Source organism: Neomonachus schauinslandi, chromosome 5, assembly GCF_002201575.2.
Source record: "Neomonachus schauinslandi chromosome 5, ASM220157v2, whole genome shotgun sequence".
Lineage (NCBI taxonomy): Eukaryota > Metazoa > Chordata > Mammalia > Carnivora > Phocidae > Neomonachus > Neomonachus schauinslandi.
The window spans coordinates 168,140,656-168,157,490 of NC_058407.1; the positions used below are offsets into that span (position 1 = coordinate 168,140,656).

The 16,835-nt window shown below is 53.5% G+C and overlaps 1 protein-coding gene across 1 annotated transcript in view; it reads right to left on the reverse strand.

Annotated features, from left to right (window-relative positions):
• Positions 1–16,835, reverse strand: part of CUX1 (cut like homeobox 1) — a 252,534-nt gene that overhangs the window by 691 nt on the left and 235,008 nt on the right. The window contains exons 21-23 of the mRNA XM_044915279.1: positions 13,845–14,147; positions 10,000–10,188; positions 4,756–5,020 (exon numbers count right to left, since the gene is read on the reverse strand). Coding sequence (XP_044771214.1) covers positions 4,756–5,020; positions 10,000–10,188; positions 13,845–14,147 — 757 coding nt within the window. The remainder of the gene's footprint in view (positions 1–4,755; positions 5,021–9,999; positions 10,189–13,844; positions 14,148–16,835) is intronic.

Consider the following 16,835-nt stretch of genomic DNA (forward strand, 5'->3'; position numbering starts at 1 on the left):
AGGGGGGGGGGGGTGACGTGAGCGGGGCCGCTGGGCGGGGGGGGTCTGTCACCCCAGCCCCCAGCCCCGCCGGTTCCCAGACTCTGTGCCTTCGCCGGAGTCGTCCCTTGGGTGGGTGCCATGCCCCTCTTCCCCACGAGGACGGCGCGCCAGTGTGACTTGTTTAATGGCACGCTCCCTCCATCCCCGTCCCGCCCCGCCCCCCAGCAGGTTGTGGATGGCGGGGTCCCGTTCTCTGCACACCCCGGGCCGGGCATGGTGCTTGGCACACAGTAATACACGCTGACTGAACTGACAGCTGGAAATGCAGGATGGGTGCGAACCACTGCTTCCTCATCAGGACTTGGTAAGAGAGAACCAACACTCATTGCCCAAAGCGAGAAACTTCAGCGTCGCGCTCTGAGCCACAGGTCAGGGGTCAGGGCCCTGGCAGGGTTCCACGCAATTATGTTTCAACCAGTTCCCTCCCCTAAGAGGAGAAGACCAGGGAAGGGTCACTTTTGATCAAGCAGGAAGGAGGCCAAATATGCGCTCCGACACATCAAGCATGTTGTAATCAAGCAGAGAGTTCCCCCTAGCGGGGAACGTGTGCTCCCTTACTTTGTTGGGTCTGAAGGAAACAGCTACAGATGGGCCCAGGCCTTCCCTGTTTTGGGGCCCTTGGTGACATCAAGGAAGGGCTCTAGTTAAGTCTGTTTAGAATTTCTCCTTCCATCTGCTCACAGTACTAGGCTCAATCAGAACTCTCTCTACATGGTTATTCCAAAGAGCTGAAAAGCCTCTGATCAATGTGCCAACTGTTAGTGGCATCCTCAGGTAAATTGGCATGAAGCCCACTGTCTTGCAGAAACTGGGCCTGCCGAAAGCCCTTGGGTTAGGCATGCAATAAAAATATTTTCTGCAGTACACAGACCCCAATAGAGGTAACATGTTTTGAGAGCCCACTATATGCCAGGCCTTGTGTTGGATGTGGGGAGTGCTGAAGCCAGGGAGAAAGTTGTCTAGTGTGTCAGAACCCTTGGCGGTGGTTATGTGTTCACACTGTTATTTGCTCCCTGCACAGTCTGAGCCCTCTCCCTTGTCCTGAGGATGGTTTCTCAGCGAGAGCTACAGGGTGAGGTCCTAAAGCGCCCCCCACCCCCTGAAGTTGCCTGGGGTAACAGAAGACTCTCTCCTCCTTCTCTGGGGCTACCATGAGGGCCTGGGAAATGCAAGCCTTTGTCAATAGGCTACTGGACACTGCGCTGTGAGAGGGCAAGCCTACTCTGAGGCCTTTCAAGCCCCTCGGCAGCCAAGAATGCCAGTTGGGGCGAACACCTAATCCCCATCCCACCCTGGCTGGGGAGGTGGGAGGCTAGACCGGCAGGCCACAGGTCTACCAGGTACTAACTGAGTCCCAGGGGCAGACTGGCCCAGAACAGAGCACAGGCTTTATGGAACCAGGCCAACCTGGGTTTGAAATCTGGCTTTGTAAACTTACTAGCTATACAGCTTGGAAAAAAGGGCCTGAACAGTTTTGAGCTTCAGATTTCTTATCTGAAAAATGTGGAGAATAGCATCTTCCTTGCAGAGATGTTAAGAATAAAATATTAATGTATAATACAGGACACAAAGTAGACCCAGAAAAAAAGGGCTGTTCAGACCCTCCATCTGTCTTCTGAATGACAGAATCCCTGTTGTTAGGTGCTAAGGCTGAGGTAAAAGGGCTGGGGGGAGGGAAGGGACAACTTCATGCCTGGGGCCTGGCATCCTGGCTGCCACCCTCGGCAGCTCATCCGAGGATCTAATGAGATGACACATCTGTAATGCTCCTGGCTCAGTGCCTGGCACATACCATATGCTCAACCGACAGGAGACATCATCGTTCTTAGTCTAGATTTGTCTCCACGTCCATGAAAAATATTACCTTCTGATCTAGAAAGATCAGGTCCCAGGAGCAGATCTGGTTTTCAAACAAGTCACACAAGGTTCGCAGGATGCCATGGTATTTAGGGCTTGGAAGAGCTTCTATAGGGTGGACCTGTTCTAGGAGGAGACCCGGTGTCCTGTGCTAGGTAGTCTGTTCTGGCATTCCAGGCCCTAAGATACCTGGTCACCCTAAGATACTTGTACTTCCCTGAGGGTGAAAAGATAAGAGGAAGTAAGATTGTATTTTTTTGATGGGGCTAAAAATTGATCCCCCCTTCCCCATTACTCCCTGTGGGTTCCGGTGGGGCAGGAGAAAAAAAAAATCTACTTCTCCTGTCTAATTCCCACAGAATGTAAGAAACTCTCTCCTTCCTGAGGAATTCAGTGCATGTGTGCCAGTCCTTACATGAGGCTCTGGAGGGTCTACCAGGCTAAGTTGGTCTCCGTCGGAAGCATTTAGTTGGAAGAGCTAAAGCCATGGAGGGAGCACTCCCTCTCTGCTCCACATTGTGCCTCCTGGGTGACCAAGGGACTTCAATACTTTGGGCTTTATGCCAATTCTGAATGACCTAGTGTTCAGTTCTCATCTGACCTATTTTGTGGTTTATAAAATTCTTTTCAGGGGCGCCTGGGTGGCTCAGTGGGTTAAGCATCTGCCTTTGGCTCAGGTCATGATCCCAGGGTCCTGGGATCGAGCCCCGCATCAGGGGAGCAGGGGAGCCTGCTTCTCCCTCTTCCCTGCTTGTGCTCTTTTTCAAATAAAATCTTTAAAAAAAAATAAATTCTTTTCAGTTCTTTGTTCAAGACCCTGCACATCTCACACCTCTTCCAGGATATTTTTCCAGATCCCTGCAGCTGAAACAAATCTGCCCTTGGTTCTTCCATTTATCTTAGCCCAGCCTGCTTTGTTGTGGTTAATTTTGAAAGAAAACATTTACTGAGCATCTACTCTAGATCTGGATCTGAGCTCCTCTGCTAAGTTTTGAGGTTCTATTGCTCCTCCTCTTCTCTTCCCCTTCTCTCTTTACTTTTGTTGTGTATGGTTGAATTTGCTCATGCTAAATGCACACATGGGGACTCTCCAGTGAGCGGCTGACCACCTGTGATGGGCTGGGCATTCCCATGGTTGTCAGCAAGATGAGTGACAGAAGCTGAGAAACCTGGAGAGCGCTTGCCCTGGCCAGGAGGCAGTGACCGCCATTCAGCTGAGGCCTGTAGGTGAGATCTGGGGAAAAAGGTGACCCCAGCGGGACCAGAGGAAATGGTTTCTCGAGATGCTTTGTATAATTGGTAGCAACTTTACTCAGATAGTCATCTCGAGTTACCACACTTAAATGGACACAGCCTGCAGAAGACTCGAAAGTACATATTCAAATGCACCTCTGTGTCTAGAAAGTGAAAATGGGATTGCACAACACCTGGCGGGGGTGGGGGTGCTCTGGGGAACCTCTGCCCAGGTTCCCATTCATTCTCCTTCATTTCCCTTGACTACTGTTCTTGAAGTTTCCTTCCTTGTAGAGGGAGCTCCATTATCGCACCTGCTAGCCTCGCTCTGCCTCTGGTTTTAGCTCATCTGTAAATTTAGGATGAATAAGCTGGTGGTGCTCACCTCGTGTACTTTCTTTGCCCTCACAGGGGCCAGCCCGCGCATGGGGATGGATAAACTTGCCTGGTTCCAGGGGGTCAGGCAGCAGGGCTGTTTGCTCTCACGCTAAGCTACAAATGCGAACTTAGCTTTCATCAGCAGTCAAGGTATTATTTCGGGTCCCATCTAATATTTTAAAACCTCCCACTTTGCTCAGCACTGGGGGGTGGGGGTGGGGTTGCCGGGCCACTTGGGAAACTGCAGCAGAGCCTAACAGATAAGGCAGAGTCCAGTCGGAGACACAACTCCCTGCGGCCCCCGGCTATCTAGGATATTCTGCTGCCCACAACTTGTCTGAGGCAAGTAACCAGGAGGGCTCCGCCTGCACTGGCTACGTGTGTGTACTTGTCACCTGGGTAGGACCAGGAGCACCTGCCCCAGTCCTGTTGAGCCCTAGAGAAAAGGACGTTCTAATGAGAACGAGCAACTGACAGTCACTTCCAGGGCATTAAAGAAGAAGGCATGCCCATCAGGCCACTGGGACGTCCTGGTTTCTAGCAGAGGAAGTCTGGATTACAGCTATGGTCAACAAGCCATTATGTGTCAGTGGATTTTCATGAGCTCATCCAAACATTTTACTCCAGTCTGCTTCATTCTATGGGAGAGCACTAGGCCCTTCCGCCTCGGTCAGTTACTTAACCCCTCGGAGTGTTAGGTTTTCCACCTGTAAAATGCAGGTAGAACTAACTCTGTCCCTTATATGATTGTGAAGATCAAGTGGGACGGTGCTGATGAACACGCTTGGCTCGCTCGGTGTCTGGAGATCTAGTAGATGCTCAATAAATCTTCATTAACTTGACTCAATTTATTTAACTACAAAACTAATCAAACTCATTTGGAAGATAATGCTGTACAAGACCCCTCGGGTCTCCACGAAGAAACCTTCGCTGCTATGGAGCCATGGATGCCTACGTTCTCTCTTACTAAGTGATAACTGTCTTCCTGGCCACAGCAGACGTGGAGTGTCTCTAACCACGTGACCCTGCATCTTGGGAGTTAATAACGCCAATGAAACGTAAAAAGCCAACTAACCGACCAAACACCAAGCTTTTAGTCCCCAGCCGGCCAGGGCCAAGTCCTCAGACCACCATCCCTGTGCACTGTTCATGGCCACCATGTGCGGGACAGACCAGCCGCTTCGCAAGGGCTGATGGCGCGCTCTCTCGGAGCCCTGATTTCCTGGGCCGAGAGCCGGACCGTACCTGTAATTGTGGAACCAGTTGATGACGGTGCTGGTTTTCAAGTTGAGCTGGGTGGCGAGTTCTTCGATGGTTTTTGGTGACGGGTATGGCTTTTGCTGATAAGCTCGTTTCAGAGCCTCTTTCTCTTCAGGAGCCAGCACCACTCGGGGTTTCTTTAGTTGGTGCTGGGGCTGGGGGCTGGCGCCCTGGCTATAGTCAATGCCAACGGAGGGGGGCTCGCAGGGCTGGCTGTCGCTGACTGAGCTGTGCCGCCGCTTCATGTATGCTGAGGGAGGGAGAGAGATCGGACTGAGCTGCAGGCCCCACTGGGAGATCCGCCCAAGCCCCCGACCCCCCAGAGTACCACGGAGCCCCGTTGGCTCATAATGACTTTTGTGTAGATCGTGGTAGCTGGCTGTTCTGCTCTGCTCTTCCAAAGAGCATCTCAAAACACTTGGACTAGAACCATTCAGAAACCCAGCACACACTCATCAAGGACCCGCTCGGCTGTACTGCCAGGTCGCTGGCTGTCCCTGCCGAACAGCTTAGTGGGGCATGCAGGGAAGTGTACAGGTGGCCCCCGTAGAGCGCAGTGAGGGAGGCAAGCACGGGGGATCATGGAGGGAGGCACTAAGGGAGCACCTGGGGAGGGGTCAAGGGAGGCTTCCCAGGAGAATCTTGAAGGCCAAGGAGTGATTAACCAGAAAAAACAGGTGATGAGGTAGAAGATGGTAAGAGGCTGTTCCAAAAAGCGGGACAAGCGTGTGCAAAGACCCAGGGGCACGAGACGGCACAGTTCCAGAGTGTGTGTGCGTGCGCGCGTACATGCACAAGGGGTGTGGAGGGGGACGCAGGAGCCGGAGAGACAGGCAGGGTCTGGGTAGGCCGGAAGTTTGGACTTGACCCTCAATGCAGTAGGAAGAAATGAAGAGGCTTTAGTTAGGGGGCTGGTATGAGCAGCTATACACGTTTTGGAAAGACTGCTCTGGCTGCAGCTGAGGACGGACTGGATGGGAGAGGACCGGCAGGAGGGCCCTCAGTTAGGAGGTGAGAATGATAAAGATCGGAACTGGGGAGGTTGCAGAGGGATTGGAGGAAAGCAGAGGGCGTGGAGGTGGTAGGGGCCAGAGCTGACAGGACTGGGGGACAGACTCCTGAGGGACTGAGGAGAGGAGAGTGAAGGAGCCCCCTGGTCTCATGCTGCGAGATGAGGGGGGGCGCCGGTGTCTCTGGGTTGCCCCCAGGGAGATGTCCTGGAGGCAGCGGGACTGGTAGGTAGGCAGCTCAGAAGAACGGTCTGGGCTAGAGAGAAGAATTTTGGGCCACTGGGACAGAAACTATGGTTGCAGTCTATGCCGTCGAGGAGAAAGACCAGGGCTGAGAATGGAACCCTGTGGCACACCCACGGGCAGAGGTAACCCCGGAACGAAGCAGCTATGAGGGATCCAGAGACAGGAGGAAAACCAGGAGACAACAGTGGGAGCAAAGGGATGAGTGAGGAGAGCCGATCAACAGCATGCAGAGAGTCTGATGAGCCCCCAGGAGGCCCTCTGGCTTTAGCGCTTAGGACAGCACTGGGGACCGCGGTGAACAGGTGCAGTGTCGCTGTGGGAGAAGCCAGGTGGCAGCAGGCAGAGTACTCAACGGGAGGTGAGGAGGTGAAGGCAGTGAGCCCGAGTTCTTACGTTAAGACGCCCAAATGTAAGAGAACAGCGAGAGACAGGATGGCTTCTAGAAGGGAAATCCAGGGCTGAGGGCGGATTTAAAGATGAGAGTGAGCTGACAGTGTTTCCACAGCTGAGGGGAGAGAGCTGGTGGTACAGGTGAGAGAGAGAATCACCGCAGGTGCCGCGGGAGGCAGGACGGGTGGGGGCGGGGGCTGGAGGTGCAGACAAGCTGACAGGGACTGAGGTGGGAAAGCTGGGGGCCTGCGTTCTCCTGAAGGAGGAGGGAGGCAGGAGCAGAGGTGATCTGAAGTGAGGGGGACAGAGTCTTGAGCGGGGTGAAGGAGGGGGACGGGGGTGGGGAGAAGAGCAGGGGACCCCGCTGAAGCTGGAGCCCCAAATCTGAGGCAGCTCCAACCCACGTAGAGCTGGGATGCTCAGGTCCCAGAAGCCAAGGAGGACGGGTGGAGAGAGCCAGCGGAGCACTAATCCAGGGCTGGGATTTGCAGGGGGACGGGAATGGGAAGGTGGAGAGAGAGAAGTCTGTCTCGGACGATGGCAGAGCATCCTGGAGTGATGGATCAAGGAGTCTGGGATGTTGGCGGAAGGAGGCAAGCGCACCAGATGGCAAAATGATGGGGCAAAGCATGGGACCCCAACCCTAACCCTAACCTCTCCAGCAAATGAGTCCTCCACGGTGAGCTTTCTAGTGGGTTAGCTTGGAATATAGTCTGAAAATCCCTTAAAACTTCTTAAAACAGATGGAAGATGGGACGTAACATTACGTAATTCAAGCAGCAGGTGGGGAGGAAGAGCAGCTGTAGCAGTAAAGCCAACCTCTGTCGAGCGATCCTCCCAGGGACGCCCCGCGAGAGGGACCAGGACCGTCCTGGTGTACAGATGGAGACCGAAGGCCAGGGTCACACGGCTGGTATGTCTGACCTACGTCTGCTCTGTCCTGCCTGATGGTGGCCAGCGCCCCAGCCCTGCGGTAGCCCTCACATTCGGGTCACAAATAAATGTCACAGGAGAGGACTATGGGTGGTCAGAGGAGCCCACGAGCTAGCCCAGGCGGTGCGTGCGTGCGTTGCGTGAGTGCGTCTGGGGGCCGGGGGCTGCATGAACAGGTTGGTTCAAGGGCCATCTCATAAAGGGACGGAAAACAGAAGGCAGACCAGGGTGGACACAAAATGTTCAGAGGAAAGGAAGAAGGAAGGAGAGCAATAAAACATTCGAGCTAACGGGAGAAGCACGCAAAGCTTTCGTTCGGGAAGAGAAGGAAGCAGAGAGCATGTGGGATCACCCAGTGCGGTCTAGACTGGGAGCACGATGGGCTTTCATCTATTTTAAAGGAACCCAACTTATTTTAAAAACTCATTTGCTGAGCAGTTATGTGTGCTGGTTGCTACGCTCGGCATGTTCGTTCTGATGCTCCAACCTGGAGAAGTTCACATGAGCGGCCTCATTCTACAGAGGCAGAAACTTAGGCCAGGCAGTGACTTAACTAACTTGCCATTTTAGGATTATATCTAGGAACGCCGTGGAGAAGGCAAATCTTCCCCCAAAGAGAATGAATATGATACAGCCAGTGGCCAGAAAGAACCCAGCCCAGTGTGTCCAGCTGGCCGCTCCCATTGGGCGGACATCACAGGAAGCGCTATGCTCTGGCTCACCCACTGGTGTGTCTGGGGAAGGCTCCTCGAGTGAGCATCCCTGCTAGAGGGAGGGAGAAGACAGTGGGCCCACAGCTGCTTTTAGGGACCTTGGGATGGATGTGAGGAGGGGCCTGGGCCCGGCGGAAACAGTAACTCTTTTGAAACACAAGATGGCGCCCAGAGCCCGTGCTGAAGGAGCGGAGGCCTAGGAAGCCCCCAAAGGTCTACTTGTGGGGGCAAGGGTCCTTTTCTAGTGGCCTCCAAGGACAAACAGACCAGGGGGTGACAGAACCAGGGCTGTCCCTCTCCTGATGCCTGCAGCCATGGGGGGCTGCTTAGGGGGTGGCCTCGGAGGGCTGGCCGGGGGGGCGGCTCCCAGGGAGCTCAAGGAGGCAGGCACTGCCTTTTGCCAGTCTGCAGAAAGTTTTCACATTGCTTGGGTGGGCACTGATAACCGCTGAAACTCGGTAATGGATATACTGGGTTCATGGTACCATTCTGCTTTTTGGTTTGAAATTTCCCAAGGTAGAAAGTTAAAAAACTTTTGGGGGTTATGTGGCACCAGGCATCTGTGGCCACCCAAAGGGCTGTGGACTGTGTCAGGGCCTTGGTCTACACCCCGGCGGGCAGGCCGGAGTCCACCGGAGGGCCCTGTGTGCAGTGGAAGGCCGCTGCGTGGGCCCACTGGTCCCACGGTGGCAGGCTCCGGGCACAAGGGAGCACAACACACATCAGAAGCACCGGCTCCAGAGTCGGCCGGCCTGTGATTCTGGATTCCTGCTCCCTCCTTCCTCCTTCTGCCAGTGGTTGATATCAGGCAAGTCTCATAACGCCAGAGCCCCATCTTTCCTGGAGAATGCGCCTACACTGGACAGAGCTGGGCGGGGGGGGACTGTGTGAGGTCTCAGCACAGCACCTGGTGAACAGGAGGCCCGACCCCATGGAGCTCTGGGAGGAGACACCAGAGATGCTCACTTCCTCCTGGAGCTCTGGCCCTTGCCCTGGCTGGGTGACAAACGTGCCACCAGACCGGCTGTGAGCAGCAGGCTCTCTTGGTGAACTCAGAGGATGTAGGCCCGGGCTCCGTGCCCAGCCCTTGGCTCAGACACGCCCCGGCCACACAGGCGCGTGGTGCCTCGCCTCCACATCTAAGGGATTCTGATTCGGCCACTTCGTGAGCTTACAGCACTGTGCCCTCTGAGGGGAGGACCCACGAGCGAGGAGCCGCAGGTAGGAGTGCAAATGAGGGGACAGAGCAGACATTACTTTGCACCACCAAGGTGCCCGAAGAAGGCCAGTCAGCATTCGAGGGGGCTCCAGATGCATATAGAAAGAAGAGCCGCACTTGGCCCTCAAGGGGGCTGAGTCCTGCAGAGCCCCACAGACCATAAAGTAACAGTGAGAGAGACCTGCTCTGGCAGGAATTCGCTCTTCTGTTTTCCAGGCTGGGTGACCTTAATGAAGGTGCCCAACTTCTCTAAACCCGAGTTTTCCTTATCTACAAATGTGTTTATGAATGATCTCGCCAATAAGATACGATACGGAGGGCCCTGGCACGTGAAACACGTGCACGAGACGAACTGCCCCACGTACCTGCCAAGACAAAGACAATAAACAAATGGGCCACCACCACCGAGTGCTGTGATGTTCACCTCTTGGTGGCCTTACAAGAAGAAAAAGGGTACAGTGACCACCAGGGCAACTGTAAGGAACCGTCCGGGTGCCCCCCAACGCCAAAATGTATTTTGGGTTCAGTCTGCTGGGGAGAAAAAGTCACAAATCTTCCCAGTCCTCGTAGGTCCTCGTCAGTTGATGATTGTCAAAAATCCCTTTGCCCTGCCTGACCACAGATCAATGTCTCTCACCAGCTCTGCACACAGGCTTCAAAAGAAACGGCGCATTCGTAGATGAGAAGGCAACTGGCCAGAGTGGGAGGTGGGGCTTACCTTTCTTTTCCATGCGTTTCATGTCCATCAGCTTCTCCACGTTGTTGGGGTCATTCAGCCATAGCTGCATCCGGACAAAGGGCTCCCGTCCCTTCAGACTGAGCTTGTGCCAGGGCTTTGGGCGAGCAAGGAGATCGGAGACGGAGCCTTGGGTGAGCCCTAAGATGGTCTCCCCAAATAAGCGCTGACCTGGTGAGAAAACAGAACCGAGAGAGACATTACGACGGAGACCGAGGGATCTGGAAGGACAAGTATGAGCCAACGTTAAAGTCAGACACGGGGTCTGAAACCCTGGAGTCTGGCCAGCCGGGGGCTGCCTCGGAGCAAGCACTTTCTAGAAGCATTTCTTCAGGGGCGCCCTGGGTGGCTCAGTTGGTTAAGGGGCTGACTCTTGGTTTTGGTTTAGGTCGTGATCTCGAGGTTGTGGGATGGAGCCCCATGGTGGGCTCTGCACTCGGCGCGGAGTCTGCTTGAGGGTCTCTCTCCTCCCTCTCTCTCCTGCTCACGCATGCTTTCTAATAAATAAAATCTTTTTTTTTTTTTTTTTAAAAGCATTTCTTCAACCAGACTTGTGACAAACTCCACTGATGATGGAGTCAGTATTACTCCTGCATTCTGTGGGCACACGACAACGTTTCTCTCAAAAAAGCCTCCAGGCTTTGGATGTACTGAGGCCTGGATAACACACCTGCGGCGCTTATCAGAGGTGGTTAATCCCTCACCCAAGCTCAGGAGGTTAAGTAGCACATGGGGAGCCCTCTCTTATACAACCTCAAACCACAGGGCTGTCTGGCTCCTTTCACGATTAGCAAGGTTATCCGGTCTTGCTGAGAAAACAGGCCACTTGACCCAAGGTCACAGCAGGAAAGAGAAGGAGAAAGAGCCCCTCAGCTCTGTTTTTCTGAAAAGCAGGCCATTTCCAATTCTAAAGTCTGTTCCCGCAGTCTAAGCTGCCTCTGCTGACTGGAGCTCAAAGGGGATCAAAACCCCTTCCTCGATGCCTTTTCTCCGAGGCCGTGGTGGGCAGCCTGCTCCCCAGGCTGATCAGAGGGAATTCTGCTCTGGAGAGCAGAGCGGCCCCAGGTTGGCCATGTTCGTCAGAGGCTTAAAAAGAAAATGTCTCTTCTCTGAGAGCCATTCAGCTGCAGGTTAAGAGGGGCCGGCACTTTTGAAGGCACAAATGAGAAATCAGGGACAACCTGAGCGACCAGATGGGAGAAGGTGAATAATAGGACTTATTAGGTGGAAATGGAGACTGGGATCAGACAGGCCAGTGTTTGGTGCCACAAAGCGTAGGGAACATGACCCCCGGGCCCAGAGCAGCTCTGCCCCTCCGTGGCAGGGTGACCGTGGATGACAGACAGGCTCACGCCCTCCGTCTGCGAGAAACACCACCAAGGAATTCGCTATGTTCAGGAAAGTGATAGATGTAATAAACAGCTGGTTACTACTTGCTTCACCCACCTTGTTGGGGGGGGGGGGGGAGGAGAGGAAATCATATGAATATTCTTGGAAATTTTTATTACTTCTAGAGGTTTCATAGCAGCGACTCTCAATCATTTTTGGGTCATGGACCTACTTGAGAACCTGAAGAAAGCTACTGACCCTTACCCGATAAAATGTGCACACACGTGGACTCTGCTTATGATTTCAAGAGACTGACCCAAGAACACGTCAAGATCTCAAGTCAGAAGTGAAGAGGATGCCTGGGCCTTATAGCTGCATTATTCAGCTATAATTTGGCCCCCTCTGTGCCCATTACTCCACTGAGAGACCCCAGCAGGGGAGGCAGCTTCCACCCTGGAAAAGCTAAGACCAGCTATAGCAACCACCGAGAGTGCTTCTCAGCTCCATGGGGGCACCGCTAGGGAGCTCTTCCAGAAGTTCCTGCTCCGAGAGGAGGAAGTCCTCGCTCTCTCTGGGGTGGAAAGTTTCACCCCTGATTTTGTGCTTCACAGCATTTGAAAATGGGAGTTTGACAGGCCAGTGGGGTTCTACTGTGGTGGCATACGACCAACACCAGCCAGAACTCCAGCAAGGATGGAAACGGGGATGGGAAGGCCAAGGATGAGATTTTAATGTTATGACCTCACAGCTGTGATCTTGCAACTTCTCAGTGGCTTGTCTATTTTTAAAAAAGATTTTATTTATTTATTTGAGAGAGAGAGACAGAGTGCACTGAGGCAGAGTGAGAGCGAGAAGCAGACTCCCCGCTGAGTGGGGAGCCCGATGTGGGACTCGATCCCAGGACCCTGAGACCGTGACCTGAGCCCAAGGCAGATGCTTAGCCGACTGAGCCACCCAGGCGCCCCTTCTCAGTGGTTTAAAGGGAGTTTTCTTCAGCTGCTTGCCCATGACTACAGAAACAACACTTCCTATAAGGGAGTGGGCAGCAATAATCTATCGGGCCTGCTTCTCTGGAGTCGTGATAAGACTGTAAGGTAGGGGATGACCTGTGTCTAGGAATCCCTGCGTATTTCAATCATTGATGAACATGCGGGACTTCACGGCCATTTAAAAAAATCAACAGCTAAATTTTATTTCTTTGAATTAACTTAATTAAAAACATTCTCAGTTGACATTACTTTTTCTCTTGTTCTGTTTTGCGCAAGCAGTGGGACAGAGGACCTTAACCAGGCAAGCTGGCCGCCGAGCCTCCGAGCTGTGAAGTCACCACACACACTTCCCTGAAACTCACTTCACTGCTACTCCCTTCTTTTCCTATCCCCTGGGAAAAACAGACATGCAAGGCCCCTCTGCAAATTCCAGCCACTCTTCGGGGTTGTCGTAACATGTACCGCATAGAACAGTGCTCCTTAATTGACATCTACACTTGGGAAGTAAGGACAGAAGTGTTTGGGGGACTTGGGGCGCCTGGACGGCTTAGTCGGTGAAGCTTCTGACTCTTGATCTCAGCTCAGGTCTTGATCTCAGGGTCGTGAGTTCAAGGCCCACATTAAGTGTTTGGGGAGTGGCTGTTTCCAGTCTCTGGGTGGCCAAGCCTGGAGAACCCCATGTGGTCCCTACTGAACCACAGGAGCACAAAGGTTTAAAATGACCAAATGCTCTAATATTCCTAGCATCACAGCTACTGACTGTGCCACAGAGCCCTCAGGGGAGAGCCGCCTCGGGTGGGGCATGCACGAAGCTAACCGCCTGGGTTTGCGGTGAACCCTCGAGGGAGGAGTGGCGAACTCAGTTCCGTAGGAGCTCTCTACTGCCTCCCAGTGGAGGGCCTGGGGAAGGGAGCCGGCATCATCAGGCAGGAGGTGGGGACAATAATGGACTATTAGCTGCGGGCAGGGTGCTACTCACCAGGCCTAAGTTGGGCACTGCTGTCCCAGAGGTACAGGGGAGGCTCCGAGAGTAGCTTGCTCAGGATGACGGACAGAGCAAGAGGAAGAACTGGGATATGAACCCAGTCTGGGGACTCTCCCAACACGCCATGGGATGGGATGGGCTGGGCTGACGCTGCTCGGGCCCAGCGCTGGTGCCCTCGAGGACCGGGAGTTCCACCGGGCATGCCCCAGTCAGGCGGTCTCAGCGCCTGGCCTGAGTCCGCTCCAGCCACATGGGTATCTGCTAAGAGGTCCCAGTGGGGGCGCTGTGGCGGGGGGGGGGGGGGGGGGGGGGCGGGGGGGGGCCCCCCCGGGGAGCAGGCCGGGACTGACCGCCCTCAGGAGCCCTCGTGTTCACAGCCGGAGGGCACTGTATGTTCTTAGAGGTAGCTTATCAACGTTTAAACTTGTTGGCTGGCTCAGCCTGAGTGCCCTCCACCCATCCCTCCAGAAACCAACAGGAAGCAACCTGGCACCCCCGACTTGGCAGCCAGGGAGGGAACCTACCGAGATTGTTGTCCGTCAGCACCTCCTTGACTCTCTTGGTGATGCCGTAGGTGTCCAGCTCTGGAGACATGGCTACCAGCTCTTGGATGCTGAGGGCCGAGTGTCCGGAAAGAGGCAGAGGGGTGGTGGGCTGGGAGTCTGAGGCAGGTGGGTCACTGGGCTCTTGTGGTTTGCCATCCTTACTCGTTTCAATGGGGGGACAGGGCTGTTGGACCAGCTCAGTCAAACTCTTGACGGATTCGCTAGAGCTCATTGGTGACTCGGGTGCAGGGCTGCAGCTGGCAGAGGTCTTTGGAGTGCTTTCTGTAATTAAAGCACACGACAATCCGGGGCTGAAAATAGCTGTCTTTCACGGCGCACGTCTACTTTCCTTACCTAGGAAGTATCAGTGAAATGCCCGTGCAAGCATACAGCATGGCAGCTATGGTTCTAAGGCTGGGAGAAACCTCTAATGTTCTGTCTTACAGAATAAAACGTAACGGCAACAGAAGAAAAACTCGGGGGTTAAACGAAAGGTTTCTGAAGGCCCAATGTAAGGGCATTCTGTTGAGAAACTGCTGTCCTATGAACCACGGGCTCACGCAGTCGTGATTTCTTCCAATGGGACCCCCTCATTCCCTAATTCAGAAGGACCTTGGCTAACTTATAATTTGCAGATTTATTCTGTCCATAATTTCCAGAACAAAATGAATGGGTGGGTTCTTTTAAATGAGGGCTGCCCACAGGGCGTGGCCACCATGGTTATGAAGACCCTCGAAGAGGAGGCGTGAGGTCTCGGCGGCTGGCCCCAGCTGGGGGGCCCAGGACTGAGTCCCGGGACTTCATGTGGGTTCTTGCTGTGACCCCGGAGGGCTCCATAGCACCCAGCTGGAGGGAACCGACAGAAGAGGAGCACCCACTCTGTTCCCCGTCAAATGCTAGGACGCGAGTTTGAAGGCGGAGCTCTGTTTATCTACGCCACCCATGCTGTGGCCACTGCCGGGAGAGATGGGGCCAGGGTGGCAGCCAGGTCTCCATGCTCTCCCTTCTTAAGAAGGGTCTCTGTCCCATCGCAGGTGCCCAGGGGGGAGTGCCACCCCGTGCTCTGTTGGGGAGCGGTCCCTTCTGGTCTCCCTGTCAGCATCACCCGTGAAACCCAGCATCCATTTTAGTTTTGGGATGTCTGGAATAAAGGCTTTGGCCATTTCCTAATTACCAGATACAGAGAGAGGTTGTGTCCGGAAGGAAAGTGCAGAGTGATTTAGCACCGTGGTCCTACCCATGAGGTAAAATCTGCCGACGGCTTGGTGTCTGGTATGGTCTCCCCCGATCCCTCCCCAGCCCCCCCATCAAGCAGGGTACATGGTAAGACCGCACGGCACCATGTGTGAGGGGCCAGGCCAGGTGTCTTCACATGGGTTCTCTGGCCCCAGAGAGATGATATGTCTCAGAAAGCAGGCCACTCACAGAACATCAGCACACACGGGCGCCCCCTCCCAAAATACTCACTACCTGATGAAACAAAATGTTAACACTCAGAGATGACTGAATTTCAAATGGCCATAGACATGGGGTATCCTTTCCTGGACATACCATATCCAGGATAACAGCCTACTCTGAACTCAAGAGGATGGGAAACGTATTCCGAATACAAGGGCTCTTTCATATAAACACCTAGAAAGATAAAATCCCAAATAAAACAACTGCAACTCAACCGATAAACCTGTTTATTGTCCTAAGCAGGAACAGAGTTCCACCATCACATAAACCTGTGTCCTCAACCTCGAAAATCTGGCTTAAAAAAAAACCACAACCCACTGGTTTGTGAAAGATGTAAAAGAGATAGGCGTAAACAGCAGAAATGATCCATATAAATCTTTAAGGCAATATGAATCCTACAAATCGGATTTCTTCTCTCTGCTCACCTTCAGGTCATCATACAACTGGATATAAAACCCAGCAAATGTTATTTTTGTATCTGAAGCAGCAAAGAAATTGTACTGTAAATTTGCCCTGATTCACCCATGCGAGGGACCGATTTGGCAGATCATCCATCTTGCTCACTGCAGACTGTCAAGGATGGTACGAATCCCCACATGATAAACAGATTCCTTCTCAGGTTTGTGTCCTGTAACCCACAGCAAGGTCAAAAGCATGGCTGCCTGCCTGACAGACCGCACGGAGCCACTGCCCTGGTGCTTCCCATTTTGTGCGGCGCCAGCCAAGACGGAGCTCCCGGCTCAAAGCCCTTAAGATCAAAACCCCACCTCGGCCTTGAAAGGTACCGGGCGTGTGCTGCCGGGCTGGTGTGCTTTGGACTCTGCTCTGAGTCTGGGTCTAAATGTAACAGACAACTCGAAGCTGAGTGCTCTTTCTGGGGGACGTTATTCACGGACAGACACGTGCACACAGATAACCACTGCGCTCTCAGCTCATGGAAAGCAGAATCAGGCCCCCCGTGTTTGGATAGGCACGGACAGATGCAATAGCAAATGGCCCCATTGGAGACCCCATGAGTTCTCATGCTGAGAACATCACTGTGGAAAGAGTCACTTCTATTCTTTTTTTTAAAGGTTTTTATTTATTTATTCATGAGAGACAGAGAGAGGGAGGCAGAGAGGGAGAAGCAGACTCCCTGCTGAGCAGGGAGCCTGATGTGGGGCTTGATCCCAGGACCCCGGGATCATGACCTGAGCCGAAGGCAGACGCTTAACTGGCTGAGCCAGCCAGGTGCCCAGAAAGAGTCATTTCTTTAGAAAGCTGTTTCCAGTAAGCACCCAGCTCCAGCACCCGAACCAGCAAACTCAGTAACCAAAGCCAAGCCAGAAACAAGCTCCAGAGCCCCCCGCAAGGCGGCCCCGCCCCTGGGTGCAGGAAAGACATGTGGTTGCCTGTCCTTGACCATCTTGACAGAACAAGAGATGTTGTCCAAAGAAAAGAAGAAATATTACTTTTTTTTGTTTTGTTTTCCAAGTATCAGTAAACGGAGGCTTCTGTCTAAAGCAATACTTT